We start from the raw sequence: 27,501 nt of genomic DNA, 5'->3' as shown, positions 1-27,501 counted from the left end.
CTCTTCCGTGATGCTGGTTCTCATATGACTACAGTATAGCAATGCGAGTGGTGTCCATACCAAATTTAGTTCTCCTTAGTGTAACGATATGTTGTTCCTTGACAGAAACGTTGTCAAATGGTACATCTCCGAACATTATCATCATGCTCATGGATGACGTAAGTTATTTGTTTTTGACAGCGGTGAATGCATCATTCGACTTTTTGTTTTTCCTTCTCTCTTATTGAACTCTGCGTTTAGTTGTTGTCTTTTTGCGCATATTGCACTCTAAACATATGACTGGCTTTATCTGCTCCTTTACAGATGGGCTGGGGGGACCTGGGGGTGCTTGGTCAGCCCTCCAAAGAGACCCCCAATCTGGATGCCATGGCAGCTCAGGGGATGCTCTTAACAAACTTCTACACTGCCAACCCACTTTGTTCCCCTTGTGAGTCAGCAGAAACATTCGTGATGCATAATCTGATTCAAAAGTGCTTGTTTTTCAGGTCATTTTATATCTCTGTTCGCTATTATAGTTTCGTCTGTTTTTAATTGTTAAAGAACAGCCTGTCCGGGATTTGAAGGCAAACATTTCCTGGGGAACTCTACTTATTTTTGCTTTATTGAAAGATTAAATGAAATTTCTGTGTGTAAAATATGCAGGAAGGCAAACATTGTCACATGATAGCTGTCATTTCAGAGCTCTGTGGCTTGGATTTAAAATTTGATAAACCCAACATTAGGTTTAAATCACACGTTTAGTTTAAAACTTGAAGGACATATCAAATCCTGAAAGACAGAACGGTTTTTTTTTCTTTCTTTTTCAGTTTCTTGCCAGGTGTACATTTGAAAAATAGGGCCTTTGTGTTGAAAGTTATTTTTTATTGCTTCACAGTTAAATCGCTCTCTCATTCAAGACTAATACGTATGTTCATGAGCAGACACACTTTACATCTAAAAGTACACCATTTGATTAGCATGTGACAGATCTTAAAACCACTTGGCGAACCAGTTTACCGTCTCTGTTCTTGTCATTTGTTTTAATGTGGGAAGAAGATTGTTTGTCTTTGTGAGAGGGCCTTTACTAAAAATAAACCTGAAATGTATAGATTTTGTTCATTATTAATGGTCCTAGAAGACACACACTCAGAAGGAATGGCCTGATTTGGACATATGTTTGGACACATGCAGGCTTGATTTGCAAGGAGGTGGCATATCTAGAACAGGCATCATAGGCCAGATGTGGTGCCATCATGAGTTGAGAGATGTGTTACAGGCAGTTTGCGAACAGTCAGTCATAAAAGAGAGTGAAGGTTAGAAGACACATTAAACATCAGTACCAGCACTTGAATGACTTCGACAATGGAAGATGCATGAGGCCAGGTGGTTGTATTTCTTAATGTACATTATGTGGGCCATGCAGGTATCGCAGTGACCAAATGTCGGAAGCAGCGGGTGCTTGAATCTTGATTGCCCCAGGCAGACCACACACAGACATGATTGCCATCTTGTGCTTTAAGAGTTCTAGGAATCAATATTGAGTATCTTAACAATACCAGTGTTATCCTGAATCGTGCCTTTCATACAGACATTGAATCAAGTCTATTAATCTGTTTTTGCACTGGAATGTTAAGAATCTTCATTGCAGTGTCCACATTAGTGCAAGAACTAGTGAGAGTCCCACTTACTGATTTGTTTGCCGACATGAAGGACATTCAAATTAATGACGTAAAAATCTAAATATTTATTTTGTCCTCAGCACGAGCTGCACTTCTTACTGGGAGGCTGCCTGTCAGGAACGGTTTCTACACCACTAATGCTCATGCCAGGAATGGTAAGCTCTCATATTGTTTTTGCTGTATATATGTTCTTTAAAATTTCTTCTTAATTGATAGTGTGGACAATGAGGTCATGTTTTCCATTGTTATGATCCAGTACCATGAAAATGTATTTGCCCGGCTACGTTTTTTTCTGCTTTTGCTTTTTGAAAAAGCTATCCAACCAACTTAGTTCTGTATGAAAATGTAGATGCTCCCCTCCCACTTGTTGTATCACAAAGCACCTGTTATTAACAACATATTAATAGTTAATTAGAACCTTTCTAACAACAATCAATCAGTCTGAAAAGGGTTTCTGATGCTTTAGGACAGTGAACCACAATCAGAAGAAAACATGAAACAGTGATGAACCTTTTTGAAATGAGTCTATGAGTCATCAAGGAGGTCAAAAAAGAATCCAGAGCAACTTCTAAAGCAATTAATGCCCCACTCTCTTCAGCTAAGTTCAATGTTCATGACTCCATAATATGCCTTTGATTCTACTCTGGGCAAATATTACATCTACAGAGGACTTGGAAGGTAAAAAGCGCTCGACTAAAAAGGAAAAGAAAGGCCCATCTCACATTTGTCTAAAATCTTGATTAAATATTCTGTGAATTGAAAAAATAAAAGTGGAACTTTTTGGATGGTGTGCCTCCCATCTGGTATCAAATCAACATAGCATTTCAGAAAATGAACATCATACCTATGGTCAAACATGGTAGTTGCAGTGCGATGGTCTGGGGCTGCTTCTGTAATAGATGACCTGCTGTAATTACTGTAAACATGAGTTCTGCTCTCTATCAGAATATCCTGAACGGGAATATCTGGCCATTGGCTTGGGACCTTAAGCTCAAACATACTTTGGTTATGCAGTAGGAAAATGATCTAAAGCTCGCCAGTGAGTTCACCTCTGAATGGCTAAGAAAGACAAAAATGAAATTAAAATGAAAGTTGTGGAATGGCCTAGTCAAAGTCTTGACCTAAATCCAATTGCAGTGCTGTAGCATGACCTTAAACAGGCCATTCATGCTTGAAATACCTCCACTATGGCTGAATAACAACAAGTGGGCCAGGTGGGTTTGGAAAGGTTTTTTTTGTTTTTTTTTTTAAAGAAATGAAATCATTTGAAAAACACATTTTGTATTTATGTATCTTTGCCTCAAACAAATGTGACAGAATAGCAAAAACAAAAAATCAGTAACATTGAAATAGTTTTTCACACCACTGTATGTTTGCATGTGATTAAATGCTTGTATATTCTTTCTGTTTCTGTAGCTTACACACCACAAGAGATAGTAGGAGGAATCTCCAAGGATGAAATTTTGTTGCCTGAAATGCTTAAGAAGAAAGGTTATGTCAGCAAGATAGTTGGCAAGTGGTGAGCTTACAATTCTTTCCTAAGTCTTTAAAATGTTTATGATATGTACTGGAAGGCGTATTCAACACATTAGCTAAAAAAATCAACAGCTGTACAAAATTAAAGATATTAAAGGTGAACGTAAGCAGGATCTGAACAACCCATTAGATTATCAGGATCACTATTTGACCTTTCTCTCTAAAGTCTACTTGGGCTTTAACTGTAATTGTTGCACTTTGGTTGGAGGAGACCAGAGCTAGAGCTTCATCTCTTAACAAACACTCCCACTGGGTCTTCAGTGAAGCAAAGGAGCAATATGTGGAAAAGCACCTCTTGCCTTCTGTTAAGTATGGTAGAAGATCTGTCACACTGTGGGTCTGCTTCTCTTTCAAATATAATGGGAACCTTTTTAGAGCTCATTACATGATGGAGTTTTTAAAATACTGGAAGATTTTAACATAAAAATCTGTTGGTCTCTGCCAGATACTAATAATAGGTTTCCATGATCCAGAAAAAAAACAAAAAACTGAGGGGTGAATTGAAGAAAATGTAACATAAACTCTCTGGATGATAATCCAGATAGATTGTACAGTAGTATAAAATAAAAATTAAGTTGTATCCTATGGACAAAGGGAGATATAACAATGTATTGACCAAACTCATATTCTCAAAGAGATATTATGCTACTGCAATAAAATGTGAATTTATTTTAGCGCTTTTAAATACCTGTACTATTTGCCAATGGGTGTAGATGGGGCAGTGTGTAGCAATATTAAGCTCCCAAACATCTTCTATTTAATTCTTTTTTTTTTTTTTTACCGTGTGCTGTCCGGCAGAGTAGTTCTCAGAATTGTTGTCTGAGTGCCCAGAAAAAGCCCAACAGATTTACTTTCACAAGTGGAGCATTACAGCAAACACTTTAAAGTTCTGCTTGATATTTATAAAAGAAACTTTATTAGAAACTGATTTGGGATTATTTCAATTGTTACGGACACGGAGACAGAAATGAAAGGAAATAAATAAGAAGCACGAAAGAGAGAGAGGTGGGGCAAAAGGAAAAGGGGAGAGGAGAAAAGAATGGAGGAGAGAAAGATGGATGAAGAGATTACGAGATAACCCCCTGCTTGCTTCTACACCTGCAGAAACATTCATATTAACAGCTTTTTTTACCAAAAAGTGCATGGTACTTATGAATGCAAGATGCGTTTAGTGGTAAATGCGGCTCAATAGAACATTTGTGTATCTGTTAACACCTGAATCTAAACACCCGTGGGTCTGAATGTGAGCACGTTTTTTTATACAAGGTTTCTCCATAAAAATATGCAATAGTGAGTGTGAGGAGCCACAGACCTGCCCCCCTGGACCTGGTACAGATACGGAGGAGCCATAGGCATCTAAAGGCCCCTTAGAGCACAGGAACCCCAGAAGAACCACCAGGACTATCGCAACCCACCCAGAGAAGAACAGGGGAGAGTCCCAGGGAAACCACCCAGCAGCCACAGTGCAGAAGCCCCAGGGAGTTGCAGCGACGAGCCCACAGGCCCAGCTGGCGGCCGTCTATGCCCGAGCAGATCCAGCCATGGACCTAGAGACCCGAGACCCCAGGACATATCACTCCCCAAGCAGAGGCCCGACAGAGCCCAGGCGTCCAGGTCCCAGCAAGCAACCAATGGGAGTGAGCCAGCACACACCAAAGCACCCAGCCCCGGATACCGAGAACCACAAGTACACTGGCGGGCAGAGACACCAACCATGGGCAGGTAGTGTGGCGGGGAGGAAATAGACACCACATTTGATTGGGGGGCCTAAACGTATCTAGAAGAGGGAGCAGTCCACATAAAAACACTCACACCCATGCACCCAATGTAAAGACAAACAACATTGGACGTCGTACACTCACTCACACTGCCTATACATACGCTATACTCCCAGGTCCAGGTGCCGATACACCATAGGGGCAAAAAGCCCCTGGAACCAGGAGGTGGTCCCCTTCCCTCCGGGGGTGGAGACAGGCAGACTGCCCCAGCACACTGCCAAGCCCGCCCAACCATCCGGCTAGCACCATCACCCCCAGTCAGTTCATGAGAGGGAAACATGCACCAGCCGGGTAACCGGGCGGGCCAACCGCTCCAGGCCAAGAAGAACCCGCCAGCCACCCCAGTGCAGGCACAAGACATGCTTCACCACCCCACCCACCCGACCGCCAACCACAGCCCGGCATTGGAGGAAGGCCACCACAGCAGGCCAAGGACCAGGCACCCCGCCAAACCCACGTCCGAAGCCCAGAGGTTCCCAGCATGCCGGCCACCCACACTCCTGCACGGTACACCCTGCCACACCAAGCAGACTCGCCGGCCAGCCCCTCCACCAAAGTGAAGCCACATCCTAATCAACACCGCCCACTGTCTGGCCAAGCCCCCCCCCCGCCAAAGCCCGGCACCCCCTGGCACCAAAGCCAGTGACCGAGATCCAAGAAAATCCATTAATTAATTTTTTCTACTTCATTTTGTTGACCACATCGGATGGTATAGAGCACAAGCAAAACAGAACAGCTGATGCAGCAATACTCAAAATTATAGGAAAAAACGTATTTAAGAACAGTCCAAGTCCAGGTACAGTTATAGTGTTTTCCAGTCTCATCAATGGTACCAGCTTGAAAGCTGATTGGGGAGGGTGATGATATCCAGGTAAATATCTGTTTACGCTGAGCCACTCTGACATTATCACACATCTAACAAAAGCTTTTCTGTTTTTTTGCTCTGTATCTCCTAGTAACCTTTGAGATCCTACAGTTCGATAACCTGGACTCATTGATAGCTTGTCTTTAGCCCTGGATTCTTAAAATTAACTTTTTTATTGTAATAATTTTCCATTTTGTACCAAAGTATTTCAAAGTTTTACCGAAGGATTAATAAATATAGTTGCACAATGAAATACTGAAATACATTGGATTAAAATTTTTTATTTATTATTATTTAATGTAAATTTACTAGTCATACATTGACTTTGTCCTTTTAAAGTGAGACTAGTATGCATTTGCTTTAAATCAAGAAGAAAACAGCATTTTAGACTCTTTGATGTGTATAAAATTAAACGTTGCTGGGTTTTTGCTGATAAAATACTGTTTGGTTCAACCTGATCAACTCTATCAAAAATACAGAAAAAATATAGAATTTCTGCAAGTTTCACCCAGTTGTTCTTGTGCGTGTAAATTTACGCAGCTGGTACAAATATGCAGACATGATCACCAATCTATCTAAAACTGATTGCTTAATGTTTGATTATGCAAATAATTATGTTGCAATTATACAAATTGCAACAGCCCTACATGTGTCGTGTTGGATTAAAAGCTGCATTACTGTAGCTTAAAACACAAACAACTGCTTTGTTTATTAAACACGATATGCACAACAGCTAAATTTCTGTAATCGGTTGAATTAGTCTAATATTTGGTTATACCTTCTTTGTTAATCCAGGCATCTGGGCCATAGACCACAGTACCTTCCTCTGGAGCATGGTTTCGACGAATGGTTCGGCTCGCCAAACTGCCACTTCGGCCCTTACAACGGCAGCGTCCGACCCAACATCCCCGTCTACAACAACTCTGAGATGATTGGAAGGTAGCAAGAAACACACATAAACACAGACACACAGACTAAAATTCAATGAAAGTCTGTTTTCCCCACCTGACTCAGTTTGTTTGTCTGCTCCTCTGGATGAGCTCAGTGACTCCCCCCCATCTACACTTCCTCCTCTGTACCAGCTGGGCCTGTGTATTCCATTTTCCGCCCATTTGTTTTCCCCAAAACAGCCATATGTGTATTCAGGGTCATTGGAGCCGGCAGCCGGGCGTGTTTTTTGCTTAGTCGTGGGTTTAATCAGCGTTGCATACCTGGGCCCTGGACAGAAACATGCATGCACACACACACCCACAAAGAGGCGTGCATACACAGGGAAGCACACGCGCCCTCAAGAGACGGCAGGTTGCGCCGCCTCTGTGCGAGGACACCTGGAGGAAGTGAAGCATAAGAGAGAGATTTCTGTCACCGCTTCCACGCTTCAGTAGCGCCTCATAACAGTTCCCGCTGCTCCGCTTTGCTGAGACTTTGCACATATGTCTTTCCCCCAAAAATCCCTGCAAACACCATCAACAAGTGGAAAATGAACTTTCATTGTCTTAATGATATTATCTGCACTAGTTTAAGTCACGTTAGAAGGAGATTAAAAGTCCCTCTGGTCCTGTGTTCAGTGGGGAGCAAAACTGAACAAAACGGCGAGTTCAGAATTTTAGTTTAGTTGGGATGATGGCTGTCAGCAGGTGAAGCTGTCAAACAGAAATAATGTGAACATCTGCTGTCACAGATACTTTGAGGACTTTAAGATTGACCTGCGGACTGGAGAGTCAAACCTTACTCAGATGTATTTGATGGTGAGTGAAAACTTTACTAACATCTCATTTTCAATATTTCTGGCTCAGATCATCTGGGCCTTTCAGGGGACAACTGCTGGTTTTCATCTAGTCAAAGAAAAGAAAACAGCATGACAGAGGACTGTTTCTGACAGAAACAAATTGTCTGTAACAAATTAGAAAATGCAGTTTTATTGTTGTAGAACTTTCACCAGTCGAGGTGGATTATTGACTTCTTCACACTCTTGCAATAAATCTACAACAGTCTCTCCTATTATGTCCTTATAACAGGATCAAAAGCATCATGCTGAGGCACACTGCATGCTTGAGAGGTGTAATTTATCTCCACATTAGGAGTATGCCTCAGCTTCTTAAAGCTCATATTAGTCTTTGGAGGCTAGAATGGTGTCAGAAGAACAGTGTGTTTGGACTATGACACATAAAGGAAGTTCTGAAATTTCTACTTTTATTTTAGATTTCCTTCTGCACAATACTGCAGTAGAATCTGTGCGTATGCACAATAAATTTGCTATCTAACATTCTGCAAACTTTAAGTGTCTTGACAGATATAAAATGATCTTTCTCTGTTTTTAAGTATCAGAACCCTTTTTAAACGTTTCAATAGCTTCCACATTCATGATGTTTATATTGCGCAGTTTATTATTCTCATACCTTCAAAAGATGTCAAATTATTTACATCAATGTAAAAGCTCTCTTGTTCCTGTCATTATGTTTCATAAAAATCTCAAGCATACGTTTGTTGGTAAAACTGTACGAAAAACGGTAATTATGCTGTTGTCCAATTTCTTGTGTTAAGCATGTAAAAGGTAAAATAAATGTATTTGATGTACAAAACTATATCCCTGTAAATCTGACATAAGCATATTTTGGTCTACTCTGTGTACATGAATAATAATAAATGAATAATAAAGCAACAATAATGGACTTAAAAATAAGCAAAACATGTTCTGATTAAAATGGAACATCTCCGATGAGTAACAGGGATGCATCTCACTGAGCGATCTCCAAAACCTGCACCTCAAAACAATGCTTAGACAACTATTTACTATGAAAGTGAGAAAAAGATGTATGCATTGACAGCATCGCTGTTACGTCTATGCGTATTCTGTAACAGTACTTCCCCCACCTCTGCAGGAGGGTATCGACTTCATACGGCGTCAGACTGACGCCAAACAGCCCTTCTTCCTCTACTGGGCCGCTGATGCCACTCACGCCCCAGTCTATGCCTCCAAAAGCTTCCTAGGGAAGAGCCAGCGAGGTCGGTAAGTAGAGCTGCAAGATATAAGGAATCAGAGTCATTGTCAAAGTTTTTACAATATTTCAAGTGTCATGCATTCCCACTCTGCACGCCAATAATATATTTGGCCAATTGGTTGATCTCTAACTGGTTTTGTACCCTTCACATTAAATGGGAAATGTGGGTTAACCAATATTTTCTCAATATCTCACTATGTTTCTGATATTGTGATGCAGCACTCCCTCACTGACCTTTTAATTGATACTCTGCCCTACTCGAACTTTGTTTTATAAAGTAAGTGAATGCACGTGCTGAGGAGAACTGTGTTTGCCTCAGTTATGGCGATGCGGTCATGGAGTTGGACTACAGTGTCGGTCAGATCCTTTCCCTGTTGCAGGGTCTGGGCATAGAGAAAAACACCTTTGTCTTCTTTACTTCAGACAATGGGGCAGCTCTAATATCAAGCCCACATGAAGGTATTTCATACATTGTTTTACTTTTAAGTAGATTTAAAGAAATGTCTGTTTTATTTTTATCATCATGTGATGCATCGATGCATGTGCTTTTATGGCTCCCAATTCCTCAGGTGGCAGCAACGGGCCGTTCCTCTGTGGGAAGCAAACGACGTTTGAGGGGGGCATGAGGGAGCCCGCCATAGCCTGGTGGCCGGGACACATCAAGGATGGCACAGTAAGTCCATCTCCATCTTTCTACTAAATTACATCTCACTATCATGTAATCTTTAGTAGAAGGAAAGAGCTAGAAACAGATGTTTTTGCTCCCCAATGTTCTGGCCGTGGGAATACACAAAAAGTAAAATTGTTCTCTGCAAAGCTCCAGGCCTGAGTATAATAAACCAGGTTGTGAGAGAATGACTAATTATTCCACTAATCTTCTACTTTAAATAACCGGTTTTGTGAGTGTTGTGATTTATTTTTGTATTATTTTGAACTTTAACATGTGCACATTCTGGTCCACTGGCACAATTAATTTTATGAAAACTGTGATTTTGGCCACAAAGCGTGCAGGCCCCTTTTTTTTTAACTGTTCGTCCACATATTTTTTGCTGAAATAAATGCCCCCACACTCTTATTCTTTTTTTATTTCTCCTTCCCATTCCCTAATATAACCCCCTCCTCCGCCCACCCCAGCCGCACTGTGATCCTCTAAGCCTGTGCGTTCTGCAAATGACTTTTAATTGTATTAGGGGCAGCTGTGACACGGGGCTGTGACGCAGAGGGATTTTGTGGAGGAGCGAGCGGAGGCTGCAGTCTGCAGTAAGCCTTGCCCCTGGCTCATCTCACAGGGTTGTGCTGGGCCCTGATAGCGCAGCGGAGTAGTGAGGGAGAGGGGGATTGGGAGCGTCTTAAGCGGCTAATCTGTTTGTGTGTTTGCTGAGGTTGGATTGAGCCGTAATGAGGACTTCAGTATCTGAATATGCCAGGCGTTCAGGATAAAGGAACGGCGGGGGGGGGGGGGGAGGATGCAGGAAAGGAAGCAACGGAAGAAGTAAAATAGGTAACTGCCGAAGAAAAGAGAAAGAGAAATGGTGAAGACACAGCGTATTGAATGCTGTTGCAATAGTTTCCTGCCCCTGTGACGTGTTATTATTGCTTAACCTGCATGTGCAGAGAAGCATGACTTTATTGATAGACTCAGCTGTTTGCTTAATAGATACCTTTATAAATCCTTCTGCTGTATTTCTGCAGAACAATGCAAACAGATATTTGTGGGTGCTTCTATATGCAGTTACATTTGGGTTTAAAGACTTATGTTGAAGCTCTACTGGGCTGTGAGGACAAAGCTGCTTTGTTGGAGCTACTGTACTCCACAGATCTGGATTTATCACTGTTGCATTGTTGTTTGGGAGGGAGAACAAACGAGACACAAGGTTGGCTTCTCTCTTATTCTGTAGTCGTTTGAAATCTCTGTTTATCTGTGCTTTGTGAAAGCCCCAGAAGTTCTTGGAGATGTATGCTGTAGGCATATAAGAATGCCTTTATAAAAAGGGGATTTTCAACAGGTTTCTTGTAGTCAATCAACACAGATTCATCTTCCCTGTCAAAAGAGGAAAGTTATGAGAGGTAAAACTTGTCAATTAGTGTGCAGGATTTTTTCTAGGGGGTGTGTTGGAATGAAGTAGTGGGGTTGGTGTGGAAACAGATGCAGATTCAGCATTCTCCTGGTCCCTGAGGAGGAGGATGAGGAGGAGGAGGAGGTGGATGATAAGTGGCAGTGGCTGTATGAACAGAGATGGGGAAGTGGGTGGGCTGTCAGGTCCCACGACATCATGAAGCATCCCAATCCCTTTTGTTGGTTTATCAGCGGCAGACACACAGCCAAATGATGGTGGAGATGGGGACGAAGGAGCTGCGTCCTCAGATAAACAACATTGCTGCAGAGAAAGGACAGACAGAAAATGTGGGGTTTAGAAAGTGATGGTTTGAACATAACTGGGAGGGGACAAAGGGGGACGAAAGAAAAAAGCTCATGACAGACTGCAGCTCATCCAGGTCTTTTGTCTCGCCAGTTTTAAATTGTTGATGTTTGCATTGCAACTTATTACCAACGAAATGCCAGTGGTGTTTCTCCTCTTTCACATTTGTCATGTTTTCTTTAATAGTAGATGTTTCTGCAAGGGGCTGAATGAAAGAAGGAAAAATGAAGTAAAGAACTGAATCTGTTGGTGTTTGTGCTTTTCAGAGTGTCTGGATGTGCAGATAGATCATGGACCTCACTGCAGAACCTTTTCTGTGGCTACTTCTGTGGATACAGAAGAAAAGAGGAATTCATTTCAGTGCTTAGGAGCATACATGCGCGCGTGTGGGAATGTGTGTGTGTCTGAATGTGTGCCGGCCGCCGATAGGAGCGCAGCGGCACATGGCGCTGCAGCTGCACGGGCCTGATAGCACTATCTGATTGTGAGCGTGCCGTCTCCCTCTAAGGCTCGCTCAGGAGAGAATGGAACGGAAGATCAAGGATGACAGCAAAAAAATGGCATTTTATCTGAAAATAGTTCAAAGTTTATAAATAAAATAAAGCTTTTCACAGCAACTGGGAGAAGGAGATAAAACACCAGCTCGCTCCAGCTTCGGCAGCCTGCTCGCCCAGGCCGTGTCCTATCCCTTGGTTCCTCTCCTCTTTTCCTTCTTTTTTTCCCTTTTTTCCTCCTTCTCCAAAAAAACTCATTTATGGCAGGAAAGGCATTTTGGAGTTTTGATAGGAAAAAACATGTAGAGATTAGAGAGGAAACTGAAGAAATCCAACTCTCCTTCTTCTTCATGCGAGCATCCTATCATCACTGTATATTGATAAAATGTTACCACAGTCTCTTTTTGATTCCAGAGAGTTGAGTCGACAAGTGGCAAATTATAAAATTCACTGCACAAATGCACAGGATGACACAGTCATGTGCATGTTGGTCTCTGTGTACAGTCTATTATAAAAGGAAATGTGTGTTTTAAAGTGAGGTTTGTTGTGTTTTTATGCATTGATCAGACATCAGCCAGACATTGAAATCAGCCAGTTTTTCACTTTATGATTAGTGACCAGCAAATCAAATGCCACAAAAACTGTTTTTTTCTTATCCAATTAATTAGATACATTAACACTAGGAACTCTCACTATTTTCGTTCTACAAACGCATTAGTCCTTTGTTGCTCTTTATATAAGTCCAATCAAAGTTACATAAAGGTGAGGGTCTTTAATGTTGAAATGAGGATAATCTTTTGATTTCTTAATCTGGGTTCAAAACCTACTGTGTCTTTCAAAGAACGAGTAGGACAATGTTTTTCTCTTATGTCTTCTGGTCAGGCCAGACTTCCGTACCATCCCTAGATCAGTTTTGGCCAAGAAAAGCCTAATCGGTGCAGCTCTACTTTTAACAGTGGTCAAATTTCTTTTTTTCATTTTGGCGCAGGTGAGTCTCCAGCCCGCCAACGTCATGGATTTGTTCACCACCAGTCTGGCCCTGGCCGGCATCAGCCCCCCAGACGACCGAACGCTGGACGGAATGGACCTGACGCCAGTGCTGTTAAACGGCTCCCACAAACTTCACAACAGGTGAATTAAAAACACGGCTTTCACCCTTCTTCCCTTCTCAGATTCCTCCAGCTTTTCCCGTAGGACTCCAAGCCTCTCTTTGGCTTTGCCTTGTCTCGCAATAGTCAAAAAAGTGATGCACAGGGAAGGTCTTCTTTTTAGATCCTGAACAATCCCATTTGGCCCTAATTCGTGTGGAGAAACAGCAGGTTTTGTTGGTGATCCTCTGTGCTGTGATGTCTGTAGGAAAATGACCCTAGGTAGAAGGTCTGGGGTGGAAATCAGTCAAAATTCTTTAAATAACTGCAGTGCAGTTTCTTTTTGTGCAGATGCTCACTTCCCTTTACAAGATCTATCTGATCGGTTCACCAGATCCAAAGTTTCTTCGGCCAACGCCTTGAATTTAACTAGAAATAAAAATAAAATAAAACATTTGTAAGAAAAGGGACAGGAAAACTTTCTAAGAAATTCGAGTGCGGTTTTTACAGATTTAAAAGAACAATTATAATCCTTTGAGTCTTGAACAAAAAAGATTAATCAAAAAAGTGGAATTAAAACATAAACATGTCAAAAGTAAAGATCTGTACTTTTTCTTGCTCAGCAGACCTATTTTCTTTTACCGTGGGAATGAGATGATGGCTGTGAGGCTTGGACAATACAAAGCACACTACTGGACCTGGAGCAACTCGTGGGAGGAGTTCCAACATGTAAGGCTTCTTTTTAATCGAGCCATGTCCCTTCCCTGTTTCCGTACTTCTTAACTTGCTCTGTCACAATGCGTCCCTTTGTCGTTCCTAATCTGTCTGAAACACACCAACACTTTCCTTGTTGCTCATTTTATCTCAACAATGGCTCATCAGTTGACTGCTGTGTACATCAGAGAGGGATGAATATTAATGAGGAACCCTCACATGTGTCAACTGGCATTGTTCATCAACCAGTTGACTTGTTTGTTTAATCTCAGGTGGAACACCCCCCACCCACCCCATTCATTTACATACCACCATCCCCTGCTTTTTCTTCCACCGTCACAGTCACGCCGACTCAGCATGGATCACACATATCAGGAGAAACAGGAAACCTACCACCTGAGAAACAGAAGAATATGATGCCTTTTTTGTCTGCCTGTTTCTCTCCTCTGTCCATAAAAGCATGTCCTCCTGTCCTCCCTCCCTGGCTATGCTTTTCCTGCGATCCAGTTTGTTTTATGCCCCATCGGTCGCTTAAATTGCTCTCTCCTTCAGGGCCGCTGAATCAATAACCGCCTCCTTTATCAACTCATGCGAACTGAAGTGGAACTTCACAAATAATGGCATCTGATTGCCTGTGAGTTGCTTATCGATTGCTGTGTGTATGAATGCAGGAGGGAGACAAAAAAAGCATAGAAGAAAACATGCACAAAGACGTTTGATTCCTCATGCAGAGGTGCACGTCTGTTTGTGCGTCAGTGAGCAAGTTTTGAATTTCTGCAAAAAGGTTAAAGTTCCACTTTGCTTTGTTGTTCTAATGGTTGGATCCTTAAACTGCGCGTGTGTGTATTGACTAAAAAGTATACTTCATACACATCCATCCATTCAGACAAGCCTCACATAAAAAGCCTACTGACTGGATATCTTGTTCCTGTGAGGCAACGATGTGAACAGTGATTTTTTTTTATTGAAAAAATATTATTGTACATTTATCAACAAGTTAAATTTAAATGAGTTACCAGAAAACATGGGAAGAATTGTGTTTATATTGTTTTTAGGCGAACTTTAATCCAATGAAATTCAGTTTATTTATAAAGCGCCAATTCACAGCATATATTGTCTCAATGCACTTTAAAAAAAACAAAAGTCAGTTCAATCGAATCATGCAGACAGATTACAAGTCAATTACATACAATCTAAATTATTCCTAGTGATTAAACAACATTGTCAAATTCAAGTCAGTGAGTTGCAGCTTTCACTCCTCCTGGTGAGCATGTAGCGACAGTGGGTCGTCGCTTGCATTGTGTCGTTGACTTTGCAGCAATCCCTTATAATGAGCATGCATGTAGTGGCAGTGGAAAGGAAAACTCCCCATTACCAGGAAGAAACCTCCAGCAGAACTAGGCTCAGTGTGAGGGGCCATCTGCCACGACCAACTGGGGGATTGAGAGAACAGAGCAGAGACAAAAAAAGAAGCACTGATCCAGGAGTACTTTCTATGTTAAAGTACAAAGTTAAGTATCAGCTCCTTTAGTGGCGTTATCTAGAATGGAAACACAGCTAAGCAGATCAGTTCTAAACCTCTGAAAGAGTTGCAGATGTGGTTTTCTTTTGTTAGATAGAGATTATTTAGAAGCGATCGAGTTACTGCTTAATTTACGTTCCAACCTTCAACTCTGTTTATGAGATATGGACCATGACAAAATCCTGGATACACCTTGTGGTAGCTCTGCTTAGCCTTAAAGACGATTTGAGAAACTTGAGGAAAACTTAGTTGAGCTGTTGCTTCTCTGGATCCAAAAGAGCAAACTGAGGTGGTTTGGGTACCTGATCGGGGTCCTCCTGGATGCCTTCCTTGCTAGATTTTCCTGCCATGCCCTACCTTGTAAAAACAGTAAAATACAACAAAAAGATTAGTTTGTGTGCCTGAAGAGATATTCCTCTCCTCAGTCCTTTTCTGATCACTTTGAGACCTTTATCGTGAAGCCTTTCCAAAAGCCACTCGGTCTGATGTGTTTCAGACGAATGGCCTGGAGATTTTTTTTCGGGTCTGATTGTAAGCCCATTGGGCCTTCCTGAGTTCATGCTTCAGGCACACCTTCAGTTTGAGATCTTCAGTTTGGTCAAGCTGATGCCTTGGGCTGTTTGTGGTGTTTCTTGAACTTTTTTCTGAGGAGTTTTTGTTTTGCAATGCTTTGAACTTCTGCAGGTGTCCATCTCAGAGACGTTGTTCTTATTATGGGACAATGTATGTTAGTTACTATAAATGCTAGTACTTTTTTGTAGTTTCTTTTTTAATGCTAAATAATTTTGCTTTTAAAAATTTGGTAAACATATTGAAGAAATGCCTAATCCACAATATTCATGAGATTTCTCCCAAAAAAAGATACTCGAAGTGTTGCTTACCCCCCAAAAGAAAATCCCCTCTCCCACTCCTGGGTGGTTCTGCATCTTATCTTGTCACGACTGCTGTGCTTCAGTTTGAAAGTAGCCTCGCTGTATCTGTGCTGCTAATGTCATGAGATATGTAATATCTTTGGCACAAGAGACAGAGTCAGACAGATACACATAGAAGTCTTTTCACGCTGCTCCTCCGGGATGAGATTCTGTTTTTACTCTTCTCTGCATTTCTGAGCAGTTGGGTTCAAAAGACAGGACAAGTCTGAATGAGTGGAAGCTCACGTGTGTGTGTGTGTGTGTGTGTGTGTGTGTGTGTGTGTGTGTGTGTGTGTGTGTGTGTGTGTAGGTGGAGTATCAATCCTCACTTTTGCTCCTTGTCTCTATTCTGTATGTATTTTGAGGTGCTCCAATGAGTGATCCCAGAGGGGGGCAGCCACAGCACCTTACAGATGAATGCTTTTTCAATATCAGTTGTGCTCATCAGAAAAAGGTGTGTGTTTGTGTACGTGCATTCAGGCAGGGGGCAGCTCTCTGGGGGGCTTCTGCAGGAGAGAGTGTGACTCAATCAGGCTGCCATTACTGGCAGCCTCCTGAGAATGGAGTCAGGGAGCAGGAATACGGAGATGAAGAGGAGGCAGGAAAAAGTCTTGTGTTTCAGAGAGTCCAAAACCCCCTTTATGATGCACCAGCAGTCGCTCCATGAATAACACAACAGATTGGATGACAATATTGCATATAGACAGCGTAACAATGAATAATCAGCTCAGGGTAGCAGGTGGCTGGAAGTAGAACTCGCTGATGTTTGCAACGGAGTGCTTTGCAACTTGCTGTAAATTGTAGAGAAAAGTTGTTGTTTATAGAAAATATCTAAAATAATCAAATACAGAACATCAAACAGAAGTTAGCGTAAAGTTTGATTTCTTATTTCTAAGGTTTGAGTTGCACAGAGAGTAAAAACAGACCTGCTTTTTTTCCTCCTGAGAGACTGACCTCGGACTTTGTTAGCTCTTTAGAGGCAGGCTGACCTTTGTTTGAAATTTATGAGTGTTTTTCAGCCAAAAGTGGGCAGATCTGCTGTTTCCTCTGAAATATTTTATTCTAGCAGAGCTAAACCTAGGATTTCCTTAGATAAAGAATGCAACCTGGCAACGAGACATTTTTCTTCATTCTTGAACTTAACCAATAATGAATGTGAGTTTCAGAATGGAGTATCTGGTAAATACTGATAAAGTGATAAATACTCATATATATATATGTGTGTGTGTGTGTGTGTGTGGCTTGGATTATGTAAACCAAAATCTTAAACTTGTCAAAACATTTTGATGCTTTTCTTTTTCTAAAAAGTGCAAACTTTGTCACGCATGCAAGACAAGGGCTTTCATCATCCTGATACCTACTCAAAGCTTTTTGATTACAAATCACATTCACTCATTTACATACATGTTTATCTGTACAGTCTTCAAGGCTGAGCAGGGATTGCTCTCAATCATACACACACACATACAAGAATGAACTGATTGAGAGCAAAGAGAACATGCATTTGTAATGTTATTTTTGACGTTCTTCTGGCATGATCTTGTTAGTTTTGATTATGTTTCTTTTTTGTGGTCACAGTGTACCCACCAATCTCTCTCTGAGCTTTAATGTCTCGTTTAAAGGGAAGGGGCAACCAAAGTCCATTCAACTATCTGGATATATTATTGGCCTGCAGATTGTAAATTTATCATAGTTATTATACTGGGGCCACAAAACGTTAAATCAAAGCAGTTATTGTGCAAGTGCAATATTGATATTGAAGAACTAATTGGTTCAGGTAATTTGATATATTATGCAGCTCTAATGCCAATGCTTATTTTATGGGTTTAATTTTACATCATAAACTGTTTTTCTACATATACATAATTATATCCACTGTGGAAGGTTATTCAGCCACGCCTCATCTCATTATTGTTTGATTTCAACCCGGGAGCTAGAGTTTCTTGTTATCTTTTAAGTGGTCGAAAGCACTGCTTCATCAGACTTTTGGTTGAATTTTGGTGGTTTTTTCTTGTTTTCATTTCAGGTTGTGAAAATTTTCAGAATGATGTTTTCTTCTTTTACTGAAGTTCATCCAGACATAAATAGCTCCTTAAGTCAAATATAAGAATGTGTTGTGTCTACACATAACATGCAACTTAGCAAATAACAATTTTAGATGGGATCTTTTGGCACTTTGTTGCAATGACTCCATCACAAAGACATAAAAATATTTATTGAGCTGAATCTATAAAAAATACTGATAAAACAGTGCTTTTTAGGTCCGGCCCTTTCTTCGTTGCCACTTCCCCTCACATGATGAGCACTGGACAATAAACTAGGAAAAACATGAAAAGAAAACACTGAAGATAAACTTGAAATGATCCCCTCGGAAAAACTAAAGAACTATTGATTTATCTTCTCATCTTAAAACATTACAAGAAATATAAAGTCTTTATTTTTTTTTTTTCTTGTTTGCAGGGTATAAATTTTTGTCCAGGTCAAGAGGTTCCAGGTGTGACAACCCACGATCAGAAAGAACACACGCTTCAACCATTGATTTTCCATCTGGGCCAGGATCCTGGAGAGAAATATCCACTCAGGTCAGCTGCCTCAAAAGATAAAATGTAAACTTATCACCCGTCGAAGGACAATGTACAAAACAGGGTGATGTTGAGCATGGGACTGAAGAGCTTGAAAAAAGGAGAAGAAATAAAGATAAAAGGGGTGAGGAGTTTAGATGTTGTTTGACTGCTGTGCAGAATGTGCGTGAGATCAATGAAGATTCATTGGCATGAAAAAGAAGGTGGCGGATTGATCCACTCAGCCGGAGCGTGCGTGATTACACCCTCCTCTTTGTGATTGCAAACAACTCCTTAAAGATCGCTATCTGGCCATCAGCCCTCCTCCGGCAGGCTGCTTGCAAGTTAAAATTGCAAGATAAATTGTTCAGGTCAAAATTGAGAGCGAGCGCTGTTTAATGTTTTTTGCGTGTTTCAGCCTGAGCCACAGAGGAGAGTTAAGACTCGCTGATGCCAGAGGACACACGAACAGCCAAGGATGACTGAGACTATTACTAAATAAGGATGCAAAGATAAATGAGCATCATCCTTTACTGTTTATTTATAATGCAGGCTATTAACATGATCTTTTAGGGGGGAGAAAGGCTTAGTCTGACACCATGACTAATACATTAAAATAATCTCAGAACGCTTTGATGGGAGAATATTCTTTTTATGCTTTCTGGCTCCCTCCTGGCATAAAAACCTTCTACACTGACCTTTCTTTTCTGCCTTCTGACACTCTCTGCTTTTCACATTTCTCATCATGGCCTCATCTCCCCCCTCTTTGCTTCCGGCTCGAAGTCCTTTCAGTTCTGCAGTGAGATTGGATGATAAAACATTAATGTTGTTTTTCATTTGCCCATCCTTTAGCCTTGGTATTCACTCAGAAGAATAAAAAAAAAGGCAAGATCCAATCAATATGCTGCCATGTGATGTGCTGAGTGCTAACAGCATCTTGCTTATTTTTTACTTCTGCAACAAGAGGTCATGAGTTTGTCTCCATGGTTGCACTTTTAATGCACCATATCGCTTCAATCTTATATTTCATTAACGTTTGTGTGGCTTTCCTTGAGGCTGCTCATATAATTTGGATATATTGTTTATTATTTAATTCCCCTGTAAATCACAAAATAATCACAAAAAAACATTATAGGCAACAAAAGATAATGTTGAAAACACTTTCTTCTTCTTTAATCACTTCTGCAATTTTAAAGTGTACAGAACGAGAAATAAAACTACAATACATACAGTATAACTGGTTTTCTCTAAAAATCTTAACAAGCAGTGTTAACAGAGACAGAGCGACTGTATTGGCCGTTGCAGCTTTTTGTTCTGTTTTTCTTAAAATCTTGTGAAACTTATTAAATATTTGATATTTTGCTGTTTAAAGGTAGAATTTACATACAGCTGAAATCAGATATTTGCATATGCTGTATAAAAACATGCTTACCTTTTTTTTCTTACTGTCTAACATTAAATCAGACTAATTATTTTTGTTTTAAGTCTTTTAAGATTAGCAAAATTATTTCTTTTTGCTAAATGCCAGTAAATGGAAGAGATTTTTATTTTATTTTATTTGATCACTTTCTTTAAACATTTTGGGTTTCACTCCACAAGGTTCCTGGAACTTTGGCCCATACCTACATACAGAACTGGGGTAACTGAGTCAGTTCTGCTGTACGCTTACAATCCAGCTGGAATTTTAACTTTGCTGGCGGATGTCATTAGATATTTCTTCAATATTTCCACAAAACTGGCTAGCACACCCTTTTTTCTTTTAAATATAATAATGTCATTGTGGCCAAATCTTCAATTTTAGTTTAATCAGAACCACAGTTTCCAAATATTAACGTCTTTGTCCCTGAGTGCATTTGCAAATTGCAGTCTGGCTTTTTAAATTTACTTTTTGGAGTAATATCCAGGCAGCGGATAATCACAGTCTCTTTCTAGCTGAAGTCAGCATCTTCAAATGTATATGGTTTTTGTTTGCTGAACAAAAACTCCTGTATCCAAAACATAACCATGTTTTGGATACAGGAGCCTTCTTCTTCCTGAACAGTATGATGGATGGACATTCCCATGGTGGTTATATATGTGTATAATTGAACAGAGGAACGTGGGACCCTCAGGCATCTGGAAATTGTACCCTAGTTTGAACGAGACTCCTCTCAAGGGCATAATGAGGAAGAAAATATTTGACTACTAACAAGACTCAGATAATAAAAGCTAGACTGGACTACTGCGCTGACCTGTTTATAGAATTTAAAAACTGAGTCAAGGATCACCCCAGTGTTCCCAACAGTCACACAATACAGAAGAGTCCAGTTGACCCAGCAGCACTGTCGCATCCTGGGTTTACCAAATAAGATGATTTAATCAAAAACAGAATTGTACCCATTTTTGATGTTTTATGTTTCACTGTTTGTTTGTTTGATTGTTTGTTTGTAGATGTTGTCAACATTATGTTGTGCTATTTTAAATGATTATTACTTTAATTTTTAGAGGTACTTTAAAAAAAAAAAAAAGCCCATCTAGGGACAAGTGCTGCGAATTAGCTGTTGCTATTGCACTATGACACAAACATGGGACTGCTGTTTTATTCAGTTGGTCTATGTCAATGTGTGTCTGTCCCTATCAAATAAACTTAAATAAATAAATCGTAGATTTAAAACGTAATATATCTTTTCACAGTAGATGTAAAAATCTGGTTTCTGCTGTAAATCAACCATTTGATTGGGCGCTTTTTAGATAATTAAAAAATATCTGTATTGTACAATGTAGAATATACTATCAGGAAAATTATAAATAGAAAAAACCCTTTACCCTTTGACATGCAACGCCATATCTTTCCCCATGTTAGATCGTCCCTCTGCTGATGTCCCTCTACTTCCATGGGGACCTCCCTATTTAAGCCTGGGTGTGTGTGTTTTGTCCATGTCCTCTTAGGTCCCCCAGCTGGACTGGCTGCCTGGCCATCATTAATCTCTGTCACCACCTAAAGAGCCACTTAAGATGATGTAGGACCTGTCTGCACACATACCTTCACTACTGTTGCAGGGCGTGATGCAGCAGAGAACACACACAAACACGGCCCCTAATCAGGCCAGGTTAACCAGCGAAGAAGTGTTAGTTATGATTTTGAAATCCAGAATATAATTCAGAGTTTATGTTGTCATTTAAACCTGCTGGCATACTGGTAACAGCAGCCAGAACCTGAAAAACTCTAGTGTAGGCCATCTGTTCGTAGTGTAAGACAGGCGCTGACCAGAGTCCTGAAGCTCAGTATTTCTAAGAGCTTCTACCCTGAGATTAACACATCCCACTTTCTCACCACCCATCTCAGTTCATGTCCCAGGGGTCTCTTCCCCATCCACGTCACAGCCCCCGCTGCCACACCGCAGGGGCAGCCCCTACATCGGCCTGGCCTCATCTGCTGCCTGCCACCAAGCTCTCGCATCTCCAATCAATAGTCCTCACTGAAGTGCTCAATTTCCACCAGGGTGGAGAAGATGGCGGAGAGGAGGGGTGGGCAGGACAGATGTATTTGATTGTCTCCTCAATTCCCCCACCTTCTGCTACTGTGTGCTTGTTTGGATATGTGTGTGTGTGTGTGTGTGTGTGTGTGTGTGTGTGTGTGTGTGTGTGCTTGTGTGTGTGTGTGTGTGTTCTTGCAGTAGTGTTATGAATCAGTAATCAGAGCGGTGACACACCTGAGCAATGCCCTCATCCCCCTTGGGTGCCATACATTATAAATCAAAAGAGTGCATTTGCATAGAGCCTGCTTATTATTCCAGATTTTGCCTCTACACAAGTAAGCTAAGGGTTATAATCATGATAATGAGCTGTGCTGACTGTGAGCTTTTCATTAGCTGAATGCGGAGGGGGCGCAGGAATAAATGATATTATTAGTTTTTGATTTAGAGGTCTGCACTGTGAGGTTTTTTCCTGCATAGACAAAACAGCGGAAAACTTTGGGTGGCGTGCAACTTTTTTAATGCGGTTCCATGCTGTGCCTGCACACTTGTTCTTACACTCATCTGATAAATCTCCTTCACAAACATGGAGCAAGAAATGCCGAGAAAGGAAAAGAAAAGTAAGGGGCACGGATCAAGATTAGACTGAAGCAGAATTTCGGATTTGCTAGATAGCTTCTGCAATTTCATTTGAATGTCTGTGTTTTTTTCTTTAACCAGTCTGTTTTCCCTCTGAATCACAATGCACTGTAGCACAGAAGGAGAGAGACTAATTGCAGCCAGCACACTACCAGCCAAGTAATTGTAGGCGAAGTAAAGAACAAGTATCAAGGAAAAGGAGCAGGTGCTTGCTGATGGAGGAAGCCTTGCTGCCCGGTGGGAGATCTAAGAGGGGAGGGTAGGTGTGAGCTGGACAGGGCCCGGGGTTATTACTCTAATTGACACTTCACCTCACACACATGCACACGTTCCCCAGGGGCCAATCAGGGAGCCTCGGCTCTGCAGTGGAGGGATGGATGGAAGGCTGGCACAGGTGCTGCCGGCGAATGTATCAGGGGTGTAATTGCACTGCTGATATTTGTCTATCCCTGTGTCACGCCACCAGACGGCAACCCCCCTGCACACACCCCCAACACACAGACTTACACACACACACAGCCCATTAACCCTACAGGTCCTATTGAGAGCAGCGTTCCTTTGAAAGCCTTCAGGGCCCCTGTGTTTTACACTCTGAATATAATAATGCACAGAGGTGCTCACGCTCACTGGTGTCCAACAGCAGTAATTGAGAGACAGGGGATGTGATGGAGGTTACATAGTTCACCCTGCTGAGTGGGCTTTACCAGAGCTGGTCAAAGTACTGTGTGTGTTTACGCATTTATGTTTCAGTCCTTTGATGGGAACGCTGATATAATGACTTAAACTGCCCTATATATGTGTGAGTGTGTCTTAGACATCAGCCCTAAACCAGATAAGGCAAAGCTATAAATGATCAAACCGGTGTTGAAACTGAAATGTAATGCATATAATTGTGTGTGACGCTTTTACAGCTCGTCATGCTCACAAGGGAATAAAGTAGTTTAACTGTATCTTGCTGAAGAACAGTTTGAGCCAAAATAATCTAACCTAAAGTAAATATAAACATAGTTTTCCCATGTTTGGTTTTGTTGCCTGTTCTTCTTATGAATCTTTTTGATTAGTAATCTTTGTTTGTTTTTTTTGCTCCAAATAAATTAAATGGTCAAATAGGGTTCTGGGACAAAAAACATTGGCCATGTTTCTTTTTTCATATTTTATAATCCAACAATCATCTAAAATTGAGTTGTAGAGATGCACCAGTCAATCGCCCAGAGATGAGCTCTGATAGGTGAATGGCAGGTCAAATACAGGAAAATCTGAATTTTTTTTCAGAGACATTAAATCCATCAAAACTAAGAAATCTACAACTTTTGAGGGCGTATAAAGGCACATTATTTTCATTATTATTCCATAATTGTCTCAACCAACAAAGAGAATGTACTTTGATGCAGATTGTTTCAAGTTAAGTAAAACCCAGATAAAGGTCAGTGGCTCTCAAAATTCCCAGTTCTGGAAACTCAATCCATATATAATGTGACATTTATCCTCCATACTCCATACCTCCAAAAACCTTACAAATATGTCAGGTAGAGAAATAAAAAAAAAGTGTGTTAAGGTAAATACTTTTTTAATTTTCAACATTCAGTCTTCTAGTGAATTTGATGAATCTGTAATAAAGTTCAGCTGTCCTGGAGGTATTTTACTCAAAGGTTTCTCACTTGCATCATTTAGCTAAAGTTGTAGTTCACGGAGAGGTTACAAAGGATAAAAAATAATTATACAAAGGTCTCAGTCAGAAGAAGACTAATTGGATTAAATATTTGGAGAAACAAATTGGACCACACTGACAGAAACTGAATGTTTTTCCAAAGTTAATGAAAACAGACAGAAACTGGCAAGGGAGGCTGCCATGGAACCAACAGTTACACTGAAGGAGTAGCGGGAATTTCCAAAATATACCGTCTGTGTTCTAGATGTGACAGCTACCTTCATTTCCCATATGCTTGGACCAAGAAATAAGGTTGTAAGACAGAGGTCAAAAGAAACCAGGAGCCACAATTTCAAAAAATATTTTTGGCAAAGAAACTGCAAAAAGCATAACCAAAAGAACACCATACCAGCAGTAGAACATGGTGGTGGCAGTATCATGATCTGCAGTTACTTTTCTTTAGCTAGAATTACACTTTGTGTACAAATGGCTAAAATTATAAATTTGACAGTCAGTTGTGGTCCAAACTTTTGAAAGGCCTGCTTGAAAACTAAAGATAAAGAGGCATTTCATTTTTCAGGATCACATCATATCATATGTTCTTGCAGTGTTTTAACCATGGAGTACCAGGAGGTTCTGCGCAACATCTCTGCAGTTGTGCAGCAGCATCAGAAGACTCTGGTGCCTGGCATGCCCCAGCTCAACATGTGTGACCTGGCAGTGATGGTGAGAGTCATATCACCATGTCGGTTTTAGTTGTATTACAAGTGACATTTTCAGACACGGAGCACTGATAAGGCATGCCTTAAACTATAAAATTTGCATCTGAAATGTAAAGGAATGACTTTCATGCCATCTTGCTTTGTCATAGTTGATGTTTTCATCAGTAGAGTCAGGGTATTTTCTCTGGTTGTGTCTCAGTGTTCTTGTGAACCTTAGTATTATTTAAAGATCCCTATATTACCTGTTTGCTCCCAATAAGGCTGCCAAGATCTTTGCTTTTTCATTTGTGCCATAGTACTGCCACCTTGTGGTCAGTAAAAGAATGATTCTCAAGGTTTTAATATTACTCTTTTAAACTTAGGTTTTCTAAATGACTTCAAAATTTATTATTTTTAAAATATTCCTTTTTTGTTAAACAAACTGTTTCCTGTCATGCTATAAACTGCAGATCGACTTAAATTCTGGGGTATTATTTAAAATATGTAGCATTAATTACGCACAAAAATACTAACTTTATTGTATTTTATTTTGCTTGTTTGGTCCAGAAAGTATTGCTTTATAGAAGCTTTATAGATTTTCTGATCCCTTACTGAAACTTGATGATAGTGTCAATACTGGTTACACTATTGCAATATAAATAACTTTCTATTCAATAGAAATGTGCATTTTAATAAATCTATAAATTGAAAATAAATATTAGAAATTAATTATGCATCTTCCCATTTGTTATTGAAAATTTAATGTATGTTTTACTGGCAGAAGATGCACATTAATGCACATTTGTGTGATATCCTTAAAACCATCGTAGGACAGGACAGCAGACAAACTAGTTGGGTTTTCTCTGCCAGTAACATGCATTAAAATACCATCGATGCATCTTTTTAAAGATTAACAACTTTATTTAAGGGTTTTTTTATTGTTTTATAAGTTTATTGTGACTGTTCCCTTTTACAGAACTGGGCCCCTCCTGGCTGTGAAAAGTTGGGAAAGTGCCTGAAACCACCCAAGTCTGCACCCTGGAAGTGTCTCTGGCCACACTGAGATAAACACCCCGATCAAGTCGCAGAGTCAAGGAAGCAACACTTGGAGATGTGCCTTACAAATCAGTGTGAACAAATGTTTTTTTACTTTAGTGTATTTTTTAAATCTTTGCAAAATCCTACATTGTTGCAGAAAATGAAATGGGATCAAATCAAGGCAAACGTGGTGCTTTATAAACTAAACATTTGCTGTGCTAACAGGGATGATCTATTTATGTTGATTGAGCCTGAAAAAGAATCAGTCACCCTACATGTTTCAGCCTTCACATTTTGCACTGGACAAATAGATTTTGTTGTGAACATGGTTTTATTATGATGTAGGATGACTGTTCAGAAAGCTGTGGAGCAAAGACACAAACAGCTACAGATGGAAGGTGTTTATCATTTTCTCTTTAAGGCTTTTGGTAGTCTGGTCCTCTCTTGCTTAAACAGACTTTTACATCATCGTACCTCAACTAAAATCAACTAGATGTTGTAAAATCTAAACATGACACCTTCACAGATGCTGCTTCTAATTGCGTAACTACTGTATTTACCCGTTCTGATGGGAACACCTCAGAGCATTAATAACTAGTCTCCTATGGGCATTTGAGTCAAGTAGAACTTAAAAACAAGATTTTAAATCATTCATTTCTGTTTTATGAAGTGGACTTGTGTGTTTTCTCTTCTATTTATTCTATTTGCTCACTGTTCTTTCTGGATGTTTGAGATGTTATTTCATTGGCCTTAATTATGTAAAAAAAAATACTATTCAACCTTTTTGTGCAACTGTCATCTGTTTTTAAAGTGCTTTAAAAACAAAAATAACATTGGTGATAACTCAAGTTGTTTTTTTGTAAGCCAAAATGATGAACCATGCACAATATCTTTGAAAGAATTAATTAAAATTGTACAAAATGGATTTAAATTGATATACATCAGGCTCCACAATTATTATTGCTTTTAATAAAGGTGTGTCCAAATCATTAAAATAAATACGGACACTTGTTGACCACAAGATGCAACTATCTGTATTGGAGGTTTATTTTTTTATCTAATTTATCATCCTCCTTACTGAGGATCCAACCTAGTTTGTCAACGTTTGAGTTAAACTGTTTAACTATGTAGATGTTTAGACCAATAGGTAATTTGCTATGGGCATTTCTTCACATAAAGTTCAGGTCTGTCTTACCCTAATATCTTTTCTTGTCTTTCTCATTTTGAAAAAAACATTTTCTTAATTTTTTCCCAACTCAATAAAAGTACTTAAAGGTGTTCAGTGTGAGATTATGTTTCTGCAATAAAAGCAGAATTTATTTAAAGGCTTTTTACTTACCTTTAACAGAGAAGCCAAATGGCGTGGAGAGTGATCTATGTTCCTTTAAATGACTGACTCATGAGTCACTATTGACAAAAAAAAACCCTTCTTTTAATGGTATGTATAAACTTCAAACCGTTAAAATTCACA

At 40.1% G+C, this 27,501-nt stretch overlaps 1 protein-coding gene across 3 annotated transcripts; it reads left to right on the top strand.

The window, feature by feature from the left end:
• Positions 1–2: 2 nt before the first annotated feature.
• galns (galactosamine (N-acetyl)-6-sulfatase) lies at positions 3–27,308 on the top strand. Of its 3 annotated transcripts, XR_007037949.1 has the most exons (15): positions 3–158; positions 304–427; positions 1,739–1,813; positions 3,075–3,177; positions 6,633–6,776; positions 7,519–7,585; positions 8,720–8,847; positions 9,159–9,298; positions 9,409–9,512; positions 12,742–12,884; positions 13,465–13,570; positions 18,449–18,570; positions 22,758–22,902; positions 24,900–25,017; positions 25,969–25,987. XR_007037949.1 is itself a non-coding variant. In XM_047362947.1 (14 exons), exons 1-14 carry the CDS (start codon positions 42–44, stop codon positions 26,053–26,055), a joined length of 1,575 nt encoding a protein of 524 aa, XP_047218903.1. In that variant the 5' UTR covers positions 3–41; the 3' UTR covers positions 26,056–27,308. The 3 variants fall into 3 exon arrangements, 2 of the variants coding, with proteins under 2 accessions (XP_047218903.1, XP_047218902.1); XM_047362947.1 differs by lacking the exon at positions 22,758–22,902 and having other exon boundaries at positions 13,468–13,570; positions 25,969–27,308; XM_047362946.1 differs by lacking the exon at positions 22,758–22,902 and having other exon boundaries at positions 25,969–27,308.
• The last annotated feature ends 193 nt before the right edge of the window (positions 27,309–27,501 follow it).

This window comes from Girardinichthys multiradiatus, chromosome 4 (assembly GCF_021462225.1).
Source record: "Girardinichthys multiradiatus isolate DD_20200921_A chromosome 4, DD_fGirMul_XY1, whole genome shotgun sequence".
In the NCBI taxonomy this organism is placed as follows: Eukaryota; Metazoa; Chordata; class Actinopteri; order Cyprinodontiformes; family Goodeidae; genus Girardinichthys; species Girardinichthys multiradiatus.
This window is presented reverse-complemented; position numbering and strand designations above follow the sequence as displayed.

Excerpts from the sequence above, each read along its gene's own strand:
- galns (XM_047362946.1), top strand. The coding sequence starts at position 42 with ATGCGAGTGGTGTCCATACCAAATTTAGTTCTCCTTAGTGTAACGATA. Across the intron at positions 428-1,738 it reads CAACCCACTTTGTTCCCCTT|CACGAGCTGCACTTCTTACT; the intron begins GTGAGTCAGCAG and ends TTTTGTCCTCAG. Across the intron at positions 8,848-9,158 it reads GGGAAGAGCCAGCGAGGTCG|TTATGGCGATGCGGTCATGG; the intron begins GTAAGTAGAGCT and ends TGTTTGCCTCAG.